Source organism: Pleurodeles waltl, chromosome 9 (genome assembly GCF_031143425.1).
Source record: "Pleurodeles waltl isolate 20211129_DDA chromosome 9, aPleWal1.hap1.20221129, whole genome shotgun sequence".
NCBI classification, from domain to species: Eukaryota; Metazoa; Chordata; class Amphibia; order Caudata; family Salamandridae; genus Pleurodeles; species Pleurodeles waltl.
Genome location: NC_090448.1, coordinates 460943096 through 460958602, shown reverse-complemented (window position 1 = coordinate 460958602; position 15507 = coordinate 460943096). Strand labels below are relative to the sequence as shown.

The 15507-nt window shown below is 43.3% G+C and overlaps 1 protein-coding gene across 2 annotated transcripts in view; it reads right to left on the bottom strand.

Annotated features, from left to right (window-relative positions):
• Positions 1-1360: 1360 nt before the first annotated feature.
• Positions 1361-15507, bottom strand: part of CKB (creatine kinase B) — a 72803-nt gene continuing 58656 nt past the window's right edge. Inside the window, exons 1-8 of one of the 2 annotated variants that reach the window (XM_069207281.1) lie at positions 15299-15451; positions 8683-8880; positions 6353-6507; positions 4572-4704; positions 4279-4450; positions 3561-3684; positions 2296-2485; positions 1361-1709 (exon numbers count right to left, since the gene is read on the bottom strand). In XM_069207281.1, the coding sequence (XP_069063382.1) occupies positions 1531-1709; positions 2296-2485; positions 3561-3684; positions 4279-4450; positions 4572-4704; positions 6353-6507; positions 8683-8875 (1146 nt within the window). In that variant the 5' untranslated portion in view covers positions 8876-8880; positions 15299-15451 and the 3' untranslated portion in view covers positions 1361-1530. Of the gene's footprint in view, positions 1710-2295; positions 2486-3560; positions 3685-4278; positions 4451-4571; positions 4705-6352; positions 6508-8682; positions 8881-15298; positions 15452-15507 lie in introns of those variants that run through there. The other variant, XM_069207282.1, reaches the window with a different exon arrangement.

Sequence of the window (15507 nt, the reverse complement as noted above, 5' to 3'; positions counted from 1 at the left end):
TGGTAAAGCTGGATGCCTAGCCTATAAGCAATTACAAACTATCCTCCACCCTTGTTCTCAGCACCGGTCACCACAGGCAGACACACCTGGTAAAGTACAAAGCCAAGGAAGGGTGTGAGCCAGGCAGCTGAGGATCCACAACAACTAAATGTGACCGGGATAATAGCCCGATTTATAGCCTTGTTTACAGCTAAGCTCAGAGAAAGAATGTTGTGCAAATGAAAAAATTGATACTTCCTTGGACAGGAGCAGTATATATATATATATATATATATATATATATATATATATATATATATATATATGTTTAAAAAAATATAAAAACCTTAAACACCCTACAGACCAGATAAAGACAGGATGAAGTGCAATCAGTAGTTGGTCCCTGCTCCCACGAAGAAGGCAAAGTTAACCACGAGCAAGCAAGGATTTTTAAAATGACTAACAAATGAAATAGCTGGAAGCCCACAGAAGTATACAAGCGTTCATGCGCTTATGTGCAACCTAAGCATCATGAACTGGTTTGTTCAGTGCATTGTTTGACTGCTGCTAGCATGCACAATTTACCACTATATTTTCTCAGGAGAGCTCTGCCCCATTATTTTTATGATTAACTGTACCACTCTATTGCAGATGTTAAACACCTCCACCCCCTTACATTCAGCAGAACCGGGCCAAGCACTACCGGTTCTTGAGCAAGGTATGGTTTTGTACGGCTGATCTATATCAAAATGGCAATTCCTCCACCAAAAAAAAAAAAAAAAAAAAAAAAAAAAAAAAAAAAAAAAAAAATCACACACACCACAGTGGGAGAAAGGTTTGCAGTTAATCCCATTCCTCACCTTGGAGGTCAGTTTACTGTACCAGCTTCATCACAGCATGTTTGCTGAACTGGTTCCCCCCCCTTCTCGTTTATATGCTTCTAGGCCACCGGCTATTTTCCTACACTAGTTGGTCTTAAATTTTAAGGTTCCGTTTATAGCATTTGTACAGCCTGTGAAATAGCTGTAATCCCTGCCCTCGTTTATCACCCATCATTTTCTGCTCAGTCCGGCACACTCATTCCCCAAACAAGGTCCTTCCCTCAGGCTGTGCAATTCCAAGATTTAATCCCTGGTGTAATCCTACTTCAATCTATTACGACCATTTTACTCTAGCCTACACCTGGACAAAGTTGTAAGACCATACAGTTGTAAGAGATGTTAGCGTGACCAAACGCTTCTGAAATAGTGAGAGAAAAAAAAAATATCCAGATCCATGGAGGCTCTGATCCTGGCAAAAGGGCCATATCCATATGCAATACATAAAACTGTATTAATGGCACCGTTATCAGCCATTTGCCCTACATTAACAGCACAACGAATCAGGCAAAACAATACTTTATTTTTTAGTGACATTTCAGCAGTCAAAAAAATAAATCTCTAAGCAGACGGATGGAAGACTTTCCTACGGTGTTACATAAGGTGGGCATTTTGATCAAGGTCTTTTTGGAGTGTTTGCAATTTAATAAATAGAAGCATGGAATGGAGATTCTCATTTCTGAGCAGGTATGAGGCCATCAATGGACTGGCCTTTCTCCAAGTGCTTTTCCAATTCGATCAGCAGCTTCACACCATCCACCACCATCTGTACCAGTTCAACTTCTGAAAAGCCAAGACGATCAGCATTGGAAACATCAAATACACCTCCAACAGCAGCAGTGTCCACCCCACCTGAAAAGTTATACCAAAAAACAGTTAAGTCGGTGTTCAGTTTGTTGTATTTTACTGGACACTCATGCAAATAAAGATCCTTGTTCAGAAGTAGGGCAATACCAGGGCTCTCAAGACAACAAGCTGTACTTCATGGACCACAAATAAATTAGTCCACTTTTAGTGGCAATGTATTTAGAATTCAAGTTTAGTACTTTTACCATCAGTTAACATACACTTCTAGTGCACCACTGAGCGTTCCCAGTTAAGTGAGTAAGTGTCGTCATAGGTAGTTAAAGCGTAAGCTTAACTAACGCCATAAAGGTCGACACCTTTATTAGGTCTTAAAGTTGTTAGCTTGTGGCATCTCTCGCTTGTCACTTGACAAGTATAGGTCTCCCCTCCCACTTGATAAACTAAGAATTCACTCCGAACCATGCCTTTCATCTCCGGCTTAACACCGAGCTGAAGTCGATGGTTAACACTTAACCAGCATCAAAAGTTAGGCAGACTGCCACCGTCAAGTAAGGCCACAGCCACCCACTCCTGCTAGCTCCCTCTAAATCACGAACATATGGCACCCAAAAACAAAAAAAATAAAGCTCACCTGTTCCTCGCTTCTGGAGCCGTAGCCTTTTCAGGATTTCGCCAAACTTTTCATGTTTTCCTAGATTTGGCAATTTCACATGAACTCCAGCGCGGAGGCCTGTTCCGAGATTGGACGGGCATGTGAGGATATACCCAAGGTGCTCATTCCACATGAACTGGTACCCTTTACCCTTAAACAGCTTTTCAATCTGTAAAAAAGATTGAAGACAGGATTTTAGCTTATTTTCAAAGCATTTACATACCTCCATCCAAGTGCTTTGAAACGAGAATTAAAACTCCGATCTGTAATGCAGGAATTAGCCGGTAGGATAAAAGTGGTTACTGCTGGTGTGTAGTCACTGTACCAAAAGCCCTAAACTTGGCCATTACCCGATTAGTCACAAATGCAAGTGTACCAACGGTTAGGCAGGTGATGGCAGCTTGGTAATGTTAAGGGGCTTGGCGGGGTCACTGTTCTTCTCATGCCAATACTACCAATTAACACCTTAGCCAATAAATGTTGGACTGGCAGCTCTGCTTTGGTGTAGCATCTGTCACTCCAAATCAAATTGACTTCCAAATACTGACATACATATTCACCGACACTGCAACAAGGCAAGCTAACCACTTGTTGGCAGTGTACAACCAACAGGCTCCATGTCCAAAATGCCAGCAAATCTAAGCCACTGACCCTTCAACACATACTTAGTATGGTGTAACCTATTATTTTCAACAGTTTTCGTACATACTAGATAACCAGTGATGTACTTCAATGAAGTCAGGCACTACAGTTTATAGGGGGGAGGGGGGGAGAATGTTACAAATTAACAAAATACGGACTAAGCATAGACCACACTCGTTAGCTTGGCTATTACCTCCTCGGCTGGGATGCCGAGCAACTCTTTGCAGAATTCCTACAGTGTGGCACGTGTTCCACCGGCTTACTTTGCCAAGCATTTGGCCAGTGCAGACTACATACTCCACTGTAGCTATTTGCACTGAACTTCTGTATGGTCGTGTCCTAATGTAAGTGGAAAGGTATAACCTGGAACATGATGTAATCTGTAGAATCTCTCAACATGTGGCTTATGCCACACAGATGGATCCACACATCTCACCCCGAAATCCTTGACGGCTTGGATACTGGTATTTTTTCCAGGATAGAGATTACATCTTAACCCTGGCAGTGTAAAAGCAGAATGCATACTGATGTACTAATATAGCAGCATACATGGGACTGTACCCAGAGGGCTGTAGACCACAGAAGGCAAAACAAATAATTACCAGCGTCAGTCCAGTGCAGAATCGCTGGAAGACTTCCTTCATATTTCCACCTTTCTGCATTGAGATAACCCTCAAATGATCCTCTTCATTGATCCAGACAAGGAACGTTTTGTTGACGTTGTGCCTTTGAAAAAAGCAAAACAAATAAAAAAAATCGTTGCTTTACATGCAGGGCAACACGGGAAGGGAAGGCAAGGTAGCTAGGAGTCTTGTAAACAGTTGGCCCCAAACATGTAGACCAAGAGTGTCCAGATTAAGGTTGTGAGAATCACGCACTAAATAGGCCAGGACAATTTTACAATCTGGCAAGTCATCCAATTTTGATTCGGCTTTTCACCTACTTTAAGACAAATTTTACACCAAAAGGTCTCAAGCAGGTTTATCAGGTGACTTGTGTATGTAAGGGAACACACCCACATACAGTTCACATATATCACTAAAGTTTATTTTAGTAACATGCAGTCTTTGCAAACATTGCGCAGTTTCACTGAACCAAGATATCAGTTTAATAATTATGCCAAAGTTACTGCAGGTGTAAATGTAACCCTTCTTTTATTATATGAAGTAATTGCAAGAGTCAATGAACATTAGCTGGCCTAATGTATCCATCAGCAGATGGATAAGCTCAAGCAATAGGGTTGAAATCAGTAACATGCCAAGTAGTCAAAAGTGCATATGGCCACAGGGGTTCACACAGACCGCCACAACTTGAACTTACCAGATACCCCTGCCGTCTGGCCAGTCCCGTGCCATCCCAGAAGCAAGCAGCAGAGGAGAGACCGGTTTGTCAAATAGGAAGTGATCGTCAATTAGCTGCTGCTGCTCTTCGTCAGTCATGTTCTTCAGGGCGTAATACTTTCCTGCCAGGTCTCCATCGAGGCACGCCAAGGCTAAAAGACATTAGTACTCTGATCACTTCATTGTGAAACGCTGTAAAGATTAGCTCAGGGAAGACCGCTTCACTCCACTAAACCACCATATCGTGATTATGCCGATTTGGATAATTCCTACCTTCTACTGAAAGCTTCTCAACTGCTCTTCTCTCTCCTCGACTGCAGTGAGGCGGCAGGCAAAACCCACGAATGCTTCTACCCGTACGGACACGGGAGCTGAGAACATAGTTGGGATCCAGGTCATCTCCACCCTAAAAGTGGAAATATTGATCATTGTTTGAAGATTAATAAAAAAAAAAATAAAAAAAAAACCACACACTTGCTTCCTGTGACTGACAGTATACACAGTTGAATCATGTCCATGTGTCAAAAATGGAACTTGCAATCCATACTAGCGTAGTATTTGCCAACTACTAGTTACAATGGAGGGCCCTGTGAAAAGCAGATGCCGCCTAGTCTTGCCACAGGATTCTTTGTGAGGGCATGAAGATATGAGAGGCTGCATGTGTGAGAGGGTGGAGTTATAGGTTCAGTTGAACTAGGAGCCAGGAAAAATGGGTCCTCAGCACTGGCTCACACCCCATGCTACCTGGCAGGTGATTTTTGGCCACCCATCCTACAGGAATAAAAGGTTGGAAGATGGCTGTAGGGTAGCAGTGTTTTTTGTTCAAGTTGCCAGTACAGGACAGGACTCAATGGTAGAGGCAGGGCAGTAGTGGGGTGTCTCCACCCCTACTGAAAAGGCTAAGGGAACATAGATGAAGGAAGATTGTGTGGGATGCCTGGCATTGGGCAAGGCATTTGATTGGTGCTAGGGTGAAAGAAAGTAGTGAGAATGAGACTGGGTTTTAAAAGGAGTCTATGGAGGGAGTGTAAAAGCAGCAAGATTGTCTTGTGTGAAGAAAGAATGGGGTTGGTAATGTTTCCATGAGTTATCTAAAATGTAATAATTGCAGTCCTCTAATAAATGGCATTTTACACTTCACTGGGCTGTTGTGTGTGTATTATTTTTTTTAAACCTGCGGCCTGAGGACCCACGGGTCTGTGCAGCCCATTAAGGGGATATACAACTAATATACAACCACACAATTCGAAATTAAAATACATACAAATAAGGCAGCAACACTGAACTGTTTCTATATTTGATTGTGAATTACAATTAATATTTGGTGTATACTTATTTGCGTTTTGTTTTTAGGTACAAATATAAGTTACTGAGGCCAGGGCTTCACAGGTGCCAATAAGGACTCCATGGTTGGGCAGGGGTCACCGATTCCAGTAATGAGTCACTGGAGGGGCACAGAAGAGGAAAGATTAAAACCTCTGCAATAGTCAAATCAACTCAGTTTGGGTGGTACGGCAAACTGACTGCCTTTGTTTTTCGGAGTTTGACTATTCAGAGAGTTCAGGAGGAAGATCCTAACAAAGGAGAAGTGCTATAGATAAAGCAGCATCCAAAGCGATAACTAAGATCTGCTGCAGACTAAAGATTTAGCATGCACACTTCCAGTGCAATTGTTCAGCATATCATTAAAACAAAAAAAATTCAGATCGTGTATCATGTGCGGGGTGTCTGGTGCAAAGTGGCCACTAGGGATCTGGGACTGAGTGACAGTAACACAAACAGTAAGGTGAATCAAAAACGTCTGCCGATGTTTTTTTTTTTTTTTTAACCCCAGCATTGCAGAAACTAAATTAATATACATTTTACTTACAAATACAAGAGTAGCTCATAAGCAGGCATTGCACCAACTTACTCCAATGGGGTAACAAAGTGTGGGCACACCTGCATGCAATACATTTACAAGAAACCAGTGCTCTTTGACAAGTGTTATGCTAGTGTTTAGCAGATTATCCTTTGCTGGAAAATCAAAGGATATTGGCAAGACAGTTACTCACCTTCAGGTTCTCGAATCTCAAGTCAGTCTTGTGCTTATCAGTTGGTTTGTATCCTCCATGCCTATCACGAATGACTATGTCAAAGAGCTCCTTAAAGACATCATAACATTCTTCGTCACCCGCAACACACCCCACGGTCATAATGTATGGGTGGCCTGGAGGAAGGATGAGAAACATCATGGATACCATATCTGTTCACGGAGGAGTCAATTAGCACACAAGAAAGTTAAACATAATTGGCAGTACACATTAACTGTCACTGTGCACTTTCCACAAACACAGGTCAGACAGCCCATACATTCTGTACCTGTAACTCAGGTACAAAAAAAAAAAAAAAAAAAAAAAAATAAATACAGATAAAGTCAGTTTAAAGTGTAGCTGTCTAGGTGTACTCTGCCACCCATGATAGTCACATGTTCTTGGGGTGGAAATCCGTCACCTATGTGCACCATCTGTTGGCGTTGTAATTCCAACTTCAGAAACAGGTTAGCATACATTTGCTCCGACCAAGTGATAGTAATAAAAATTACTATCGTGGAGACAGCCATGCCCCGACCATCCGAGAGATCTGTTTAGACGTTCAGAAACGCAGGTCTATGAACAGCTTGAATTTGACTAGCATCGGTCTGCAGCATAACTACATGTACTCTACGTACAAGTAGATATTATGCGGTTTATTCTATTCACTGCTCCACAGAACACAAAACCTGAAGCCTAGTTTGCAAGGTAATATGCAGAAACTTTACACAGATCTTTTGATCATTACTCGCCAAAGAAATGTCCTACTCTTGAAGGCCAGTCCAGCACGGATGTGTTAACTAGTGCAATATAAGTTATTGCTGTTCATGTCATCGGGGCTTCAGATCTGATGCAGAGTCAATATTTAGGCTGTTGCAGAGGCCTTTGAACAATTTGTTTAGTTATAGAAAGAACATTACTTCTTGACAAGGAAAGCCAACTAGTATTTCTAAAGTAATAATTAAGAGAGCTAGAGAAAGCTGCACTAAGAAAACGTGAAACAAACTCCTCAGCCCAGGATTAAGATCAACAGTGGCATCTAGTGGCTTGTGATATTTATAAAACAGAAACGGGCACCTCGGTTGGTATACCCTGGAGCCCAAAGCAACAAGACTACTGCAGCACACACCCTCAGAGAACGGTCACTGATCCATAAGAGGACCGAGGGAACACCAGGGTGTTCAGACCTTTGAGAGGTCAGGAGATTCGTTTTCCCCATCTGTAAATAAACAGTGAGACCAAGCTGAGGCCGATCACTAAATCTCGGAGACCGGACCGTAATGGAGGATGCCAGATAAACCAGTTCTCAACTGATAGCTTCATTAATGAGGCACAATGATTTTAAAATAGCACCCCTTAACCAGAAGCCGGTGGAGGAGTGCCCAAAATGAAGTGTAGTCTAGCTTTTAAGACTAACAAACTTAATTGTCAACAGATTTGAAGGTTTATTATCAGGTCGCGCAAGATCCAAACTGAGCAAAAATTAATGCATGCAAAGACAAGCAACTTGTGCAACAAGGAAAACGAGTTGACCTGTCCAGTTCAGAGTAAAGACAAGGGTTGACCAATGGATTAACCTGCTCATCTAAAAACAGGGTTGAGGAAGTTTTACACTTTAACACAGGGACGAGACGTGGCTGAAGGGCCAGTACAGAAAATTCCAGTACAGTAGAGGGAGGGGTCTCAGGACAGAATGTACTAGACACCTTTAGATGGTAGAAACACGGCTTTCAGTTTGGTTGCTATGCACATAATGGCAGATCTTTAGTATTATCGAGTGGCATGTTGATAGATCATCCGGATCAAATGGTTGTTTCAAGCAAAGTACGACGCAAACCTGAAGGTATCAGGAACCACATCTGATTAAAGACCACCACTGGTGTTTGGGAAGTCAGTCGAACTGCACCAGCTCCATAGAGTGTGGCAGACAAAGGGCCTTTGAGAAAGTCGGTGGTTTGTCCTCACAAGTGACTCCCAACAGATCTGTAAGGGAGGAAAGGGGGTGGCAGAGACCACATGGATAACTCAAACAAGCCTGGACTCACCGTTTCCAGGGCAGAATCACTCAAATTAGCGCATTTCAAACACGTATTCAAAGTGAAATATATATATATATATATATATATACACACACACACACACACACACACACACACACATACACACACACACACAGTTAATTGACTAACAGATTCTACAGATAAGCAGGCCTAGACACGGTGTGATGCATTTAAGAAGAAACGCCTATCGAGCAACCGAAGAAGTTTTTGCAGAAGCTTCCAAAGTCGGAATAATGGCGACTGGGGCTTTACCTGGATTGTCAACACCAGTTTGAATGACATCGTCGATAGTACATCCATTTGGAGTTTCCTTGTCCCTTAACTTGTTGTACAGCTCCAAAGTGAGCACCTTTGCCATGTGATTGTTGTGGGCACTCAGGTCTGGGTATTCCGCTTCTGCGGAATAATTCAGCTTCTGTTTGTTGTGGGTGTTGCCGAAAGGCATGGTTTCTAGAAAATACAATGGTGACAAAAATCCATTATATATACACAGCTTTTGCTCTATTAAAGGAGCAACACTTCATTTAGTTTTGACGTCTCAGAGTTTAATCATGACAAGTAATGACGGAGCTGTTAAGAATTCACAGATGCAAAACAAGTGCCAACTTGTGCAGGATTGATAGTTAAGCCATGTATCTATAAGATGTTAGCATGCAGTGAATGAAGCGTTACCAAACGTTGCAAAGCATACATAAAAGTACTTAAACTGAAGCAGAGCAGTTGCCAACCAGACTATGGTACTTTCAATAAGAAAAGTAACCCAACCATTTCCCAAAAGCATTCCTGATCTATATATCCCCATTATGCTAGCAAAACAAAAACGGTATATTTTAAGTGCCTGTGTCTCACTTACCTGCAAGTAAGTAGAATAGCCACAGAGTGGCGACATTACTCCACGCGTGGAAACTGAAGCGGCAACTGGAGTACTGAAGGAGTACAGGAAGTGTATCTGCATGCTAAACGACACATCGAAATTCAAGACAGGATCGCCTAACTGACGCAATATGCCAGTTAGGTATCGCATGTAACGTCATTTACAGTCTGTGCAAACACGAAGGTGGCCTGTAGCTCCCCCTTCCCCCCACACGGAGTGTAAACCGGAGGTTTACAATTCCTTCACTGCACGAAAAGGTGCAGTTAAAGCACGAAGACTCGTGCAATCCACCACTAATAGGCTATAAAACCTTGGCTGGAATGTATAAAAAAAAAAAATGGAGGGGCAAATTGTGAAATTATGCCGTAAAGGAACTAATTTCAAACTAGTGCTCCGTTTTTGCACTACAACCTGAACTGTCACAAATAGTCAGCTTCAAAGCCTCAAATATCTCTGGCCAATACGGCGATTTGATGCATGGCCACGAAATCTGTGCCGTGAAAAGACATTAAACCTAAAGGAAAGAGCACTTAGTGTGCCATTCACCCATTCGGGAGGCTCGAAGTTCTGAGTTGAAGTGTTTTGCAGAAAATGTGGCATTCAGGCCGACCACATGTGCATGAAGGGAGCGGGGAGGAAGCTCCGACTAGTGCTTAACGGGCACATATGAAAGGACCCCCGCCCCCGGCTGGATAACAGCTAAACTCAGCAGCTCTGTGGTGTGTACAACATGGTTTACGCAAAGCTTTTCAGAGGGAAACTCCAGGAACAGAACAGTTAATGAGTGAACCCGCCAGCTTTAAACTACACCCCTACAAAAAAAACACACGAATGGCGATTTCGCATTTTATCGCCGCTATCTCCCCATCTCAACCGAGAAACGTTAAGGAGCTTCAGGGCATGAGCAATAAGTTTGTGAGCTCCCGTTTCAGAAAGTTGAACCGTTTGAATTTCTTTATAAACCAGTTTTGGGGCAGTTGTCGTTAGTAATGCCAAGAATATTCGTGTTGTTCCAAACGGAGGGGGGCGCAAAACGCCATTTGCCCAGCTTCACAAAACTACCCACGTAGACACTGGCACCGTTTCTTGTAACAGGCAAGCATCAAATCTGTGTAACTTAGAGTTTCATACTAGGCATTTACTAGTAGTTTGTAATGTTTACTTGAACAGCACCCCTCAAACATCCCCACCCCTAGAAAGAAACAGCTTACATTTGCACAGGGCAGCCCCTCCCATCCTAATTGGGGTGTTGGAAACATGGATGGAGCTTTTAGAGCCATTTCACAGGGCGACTGCTGCAGACAGCTCCTGAGCCCTCCGAAGGTTGGCGTCCTGGGCATGGCACCATACTAAAGGCAAGCCGTGCTTTCCACTGCAATCTTGCCTGGTAGAACAGTGGTTACCAACCTTTGACTTCTGTGGACCCCCCACTCATACCTGGAACAAGCCCCCCCACCCATTATTGGAATCGGGGGCTCCCTTCTGAGTCAATAGAAGCCTGGGACCCCCTACTAAACATGCGATGATTCAAACCGCATAACCATACACACAAAAATAGACAAGCTCGCAAACAGACAAAAACACGTTTATTTAATTTGCATATAACTAAAAAATAGAAAAGCTCCAGCCTTCCTATTAAAATGAATTTATAAGTTTAATTGAAGCCACGCATCGCCCATACTATATTCTGTCTGATGCACCTGCACTGCTCCCAGAAATCAATCTGAGGATACTAATCTAATTGTTAGCCTCCAGTTTCAAATTCCTTGACGTTCACAGTACGTTTTCAAATTTACATTTAGCCACTTTATTAATCTGCTAATAGACCACAGGTTGGGAACCACTGCCGTAGAACATTTCCGCCCAAGTGAAAAATTACAAGTGCCCAGTTGAAATAAGCTACCCCTTCAGAAGGCCCTTCCTAGAAGCGCCGAGCCATCAACGTCCGAGAGCACTGTAACCCAGTACATTGGAAGACCCCCATTTGCTGTGAGTTAGATTGTAGCTAGTATTAAATATATCGACAGTAAGACTGTCGACTCTCAACTCAGTACTGAGACAATTTACCTTTAGTAAAATATAGGCTAATATAGTTTGAACAGATAACTACCGATTAATCTTTAAACCTAACCACGGCAATGAGTGGCCCTCCGAACAGAGGGCAATATAGCAAGAGGGGCGAAGAAAGCGTAGGACAAGAAAGGATGCACTTCAGTTGCATTCCCGACCGCCAACACTTGAGGGCGGCCCCCCTCCCCTTCCCCCCCACCCCACAGGGGAGCTAAGGTCGAAGGGCAAACAGCGGGCGAGCCTCGGGTCACCCCAGAAACAAGTCTTAAAAGCTGTTCTAGCAGACTGCAAAAGGATTTGTCGCAAAGGTGCTAGGATAAGAGCATCAAAGGCCGGTGGTCGCCCTGAAGTGCCTGCAGACAGCTAAACCCAACCCGGCGGAACCTGACAGCACTGGTAGGATTACACGGCACGTAGCCAGCCTGAAGCACCGTCAAGCCGACCAGGCCACTTTAGTTAGAAGTGAGCTAGTCAGAGCCCGTCGGGATCACTTGACAGACCTGCAAAATAGTGCCAAAGGAAATGGGCGTGGGTTTAATAGGAATTCACTTAAAAGGATCCGGAAAATGTTTTGAGGTTAGGTCCGTCACTGTCCAAATAAGGGCACTTTGTATAGAAGAACCCCCCCCCCCCCCCAAAAAAAACATTTTACCTGGGTAAGCACCTCTCTGTAGATCATTTAAGTCAATGTGGACTAAGTCAGGGCACCTTCAGTGACAAGGGAGGAAACAGAACAGAGCCCCCAGTTTCAGATCTTTCAATAGTAAAAGCAACCAACTCTAAGGCACTGGTGGCCAACGGCTGGTCCGAGAGCTTACATCCACTCTGGAAAATGTCCAAATAGCCCGATGCTACACCGAGCAACCCACGCACGTGCCCGTAAAAACACTGTATGAAGCGTCCCTCTGGGAGGATGCGTTCACATTGCCTTTGGCGAAAACAGATTGTAGTTAGTCTTACAATAAAATTAATCTTTACAATTCATGTAAAAAAAAAAAAAAAAACGCAATACAAAGAAAGCTGAACAATTAATGTTAACAGATAATCGATAGTTCCTTTACACCTTTCATCCAGCCCTACAGGATGTTACTAAAATCCACTTATGCCCTTCGAAGGCTCGGCAGACTGGTCTTCTGCATGTAGAAGTGTTGAACCCAACATACACAAGAGAGTCCTATGCCCTTTCAAGTACCCGATGCTCTATAGTTAAGAAAGACTTCCAGCTACAGTAATACTTAGAGGTTGGGTGCATAGTGCGCAGAAATACGGCCAGAGCGTGCTGTCATGAGTAGTGTTTCTCGGCCACACAAGTTGTGACTTGTCAGAGTTCCATTTGAGTAGAGTGATAAAAAACCTCCCAGAAAGCTAATGGACCCAGGCATAATCAATAGGACTATTCAATATTGAATTGACGTGTAAAAAGCATCCACAATATTCTCCACCGAATATAAGTCTGACAGCAAATTTGGTCAACGATTCCTGTATGACTGCTAGATATGACGTACCAGCTTGTTAAGAACTCCACAACTTGTGGGCATTTGCAATGCTGACTAAGCGAGTGGAAGCAATCAATTACGTAGTATCACCGCTGATCTTTCAAAATGCCAGATTAAGAGTATATTCTCATACAAGGTGCAAAATAAAGAACCCCATTTAGTATGGAAATGGGCATCGTGGCGCCATGAATTATACCGAAGCGGAACACAATTGCAAAGCCAACAGGCCTGGCGGCAAGCACCAAAGGTTCTCAAATTCTGTCCGCATGAGCTACATGCACCCATGTTCTTTACTGTGGTAATGGCAGGGGGAGTAGCAAAATACATTTACTTCTGTATATAATACAGATGAGATAAACTGAATATTACAAGCAATGTGATGATGCAAGGTATTATCCAGATGTAAACTAGCCGCACTCCTCCAAGTACTCCATGAAGCGTAATTACTTCCCGTAGCGTGTGATAAGCGGGTAGAACTCTGGGTGGCGTTAAAGTCCACTTCATGCAAAGGCTTCAAAAGTAAGTGTACATCAATACGTACGCAGTCGGCCACGCCATCAAGACATATCCTCCTCTGCACCCTCCCTCCCCCCTGTTTAATGTGGACGCATCGTACGGCCCGACGTTAATCCCCTGCAAAAAAACTGAAGAGAAAGTACTGATGGCTTTATAAAAAAAGAAAAAAAAAAAAAAAACAGTATCACGTGTGTACGCCCAAGCGGGTACAAGTTATTTCCCAATAAAGCCAATTCTACCAATGTGTAGTTATGACCTTCAGAATGATTTTCCTCAAGGGTGTGGGTGGCATTCTCAAACACTCCGGCCTGAACAACCCCGGTTTGTAAATCTCTCAGCTCCCCCAACCCCCGATCGGTTCTTAGCAATGAGCACTGTTGCCCTGCACAGTGTATTTAAAACGCCTCCCTATGCAATCGTTGTGGAATGCACGCGGTTTTGGTTTAATATGAAGCAGCTGCTAGAATGCAGACTCTAGACACGAGGCAGCAAGAAACAAGCCGGGGCGTAGTAACGCAGTCCCAGGAGGTACGGGGCGGTGCACTCTTCAGAAGCCCCAAATCAGACCAATGACTACGTCTGAGGTTCTGATGAGCCCTCTTCATATTCAGCAGTGGCTCCGTCATTTCTCGTTGGCCCCCCTCGTCAAAACACGCATTAACATTCTCCTACCAGCATCAGAGTGGCAGGTACTACAAGGGCATATTTATTCTAATTTCTTAAGCAAACCTCAAGGTATCGTTACATCTTTCGAAACACGTTGTCTTGGCACTTTTTCTTCTTCTAGATCGCAATCACTAAATAAAACCCCCAGCCCCATTTTTTTTTTTTTATAAACTCAAATGGTCCCAAGATATGCATTTTGTTCTGTTAGACAATCATGCAGATTCGTATTCCCTGCAATACATGCACATCGCCATTAACTACATTCATTGCCACATTCCGTGCTAGTTTCTACAAAACGGTTTTGTTTTTGCATTAAAAGCCATATTTTTCGGCCTTACTCAAAACACCACTGTTGAAACACACGCATTCTGTTAATTACAGATTCTATCTAACCATTCTGCGAGTCCGGGTCTATATTCACCCTTTCAAAGGGACGATAGAGGTACAATAAAAAAAAAGCCAGGTAGCAATAAGTGAATCCGTGAACTGCACGCATACAGTGACCTTGCAATACCAGAACGTTATAGCATCCCTATAAGTTACAAATGGGCTCGTCGACCCACCGACTAGTAAAACTTAAGTTTACGGAAAGATCAGGTAAACTGACGCCACTAACGTTTATAAATGTGCACGTCTAAGCCAGTAGAAACACCAATAGTTGCTATCCCGAAAAACGATTAATAATGAGTGCGCGAAATCAAAGACTCCTTCAAGCACATAGGAATATGTGGCTTTAAAAAAAGATAACTATCCGAATACTCGCATTAAAGATAGGAGACGTTCGTTACTTCTTCAGATCAATAGTTTTGCTTAATACTTCACCCCCCCCCCCCCCCCCCATACACCCGCCTGTTACCGCGGCATTATTTAGACACTGGTTTATGACAAAATGTCTTACCTCGTAATACCAAGTATCTTACTAAAAATATAAAACGCCGCTTTAAAAGGCGTCCCATAAACGCTGCCTTTTTTTTTGAGGTGCGTTATATTAACGATACCGCACCATGGACGCATAGTGCAACTTCGCAATAAATTATAGAGCCATAATGGCACGTTTTGTCAAACGGTATGTCTTCCGACTGCAACGTATTTAAGCCGCGCAGTAACATTTGTGCGAATAAAACAGTGCTTTAATTGATCCAAAACTGAAAGCAATACAAATAACCATGAACCGCCTCCCATTTTTTCATTTGCTGATGAGTATCTCCCTACTCAAGTAAATACTAAGAGCGGTGCTGCACCTTACCAGATATTAAAGGGGTCGTGGATGTGACACTAGATGACCAAAGATACCCAACGTCCACCTCAGCCGCCTCCCTGAAGTGGTGAAGGCTTTGGGACGCCGCCTTGTTTATATAGGGCGCGCGCGCTGCGGTCTCATTCGCTGTTGCCCGGGCTCCATTCATTCGATTGGCTGAGCGGGCTAGGGCGGCTCACGCTTCCTACGGAATATGA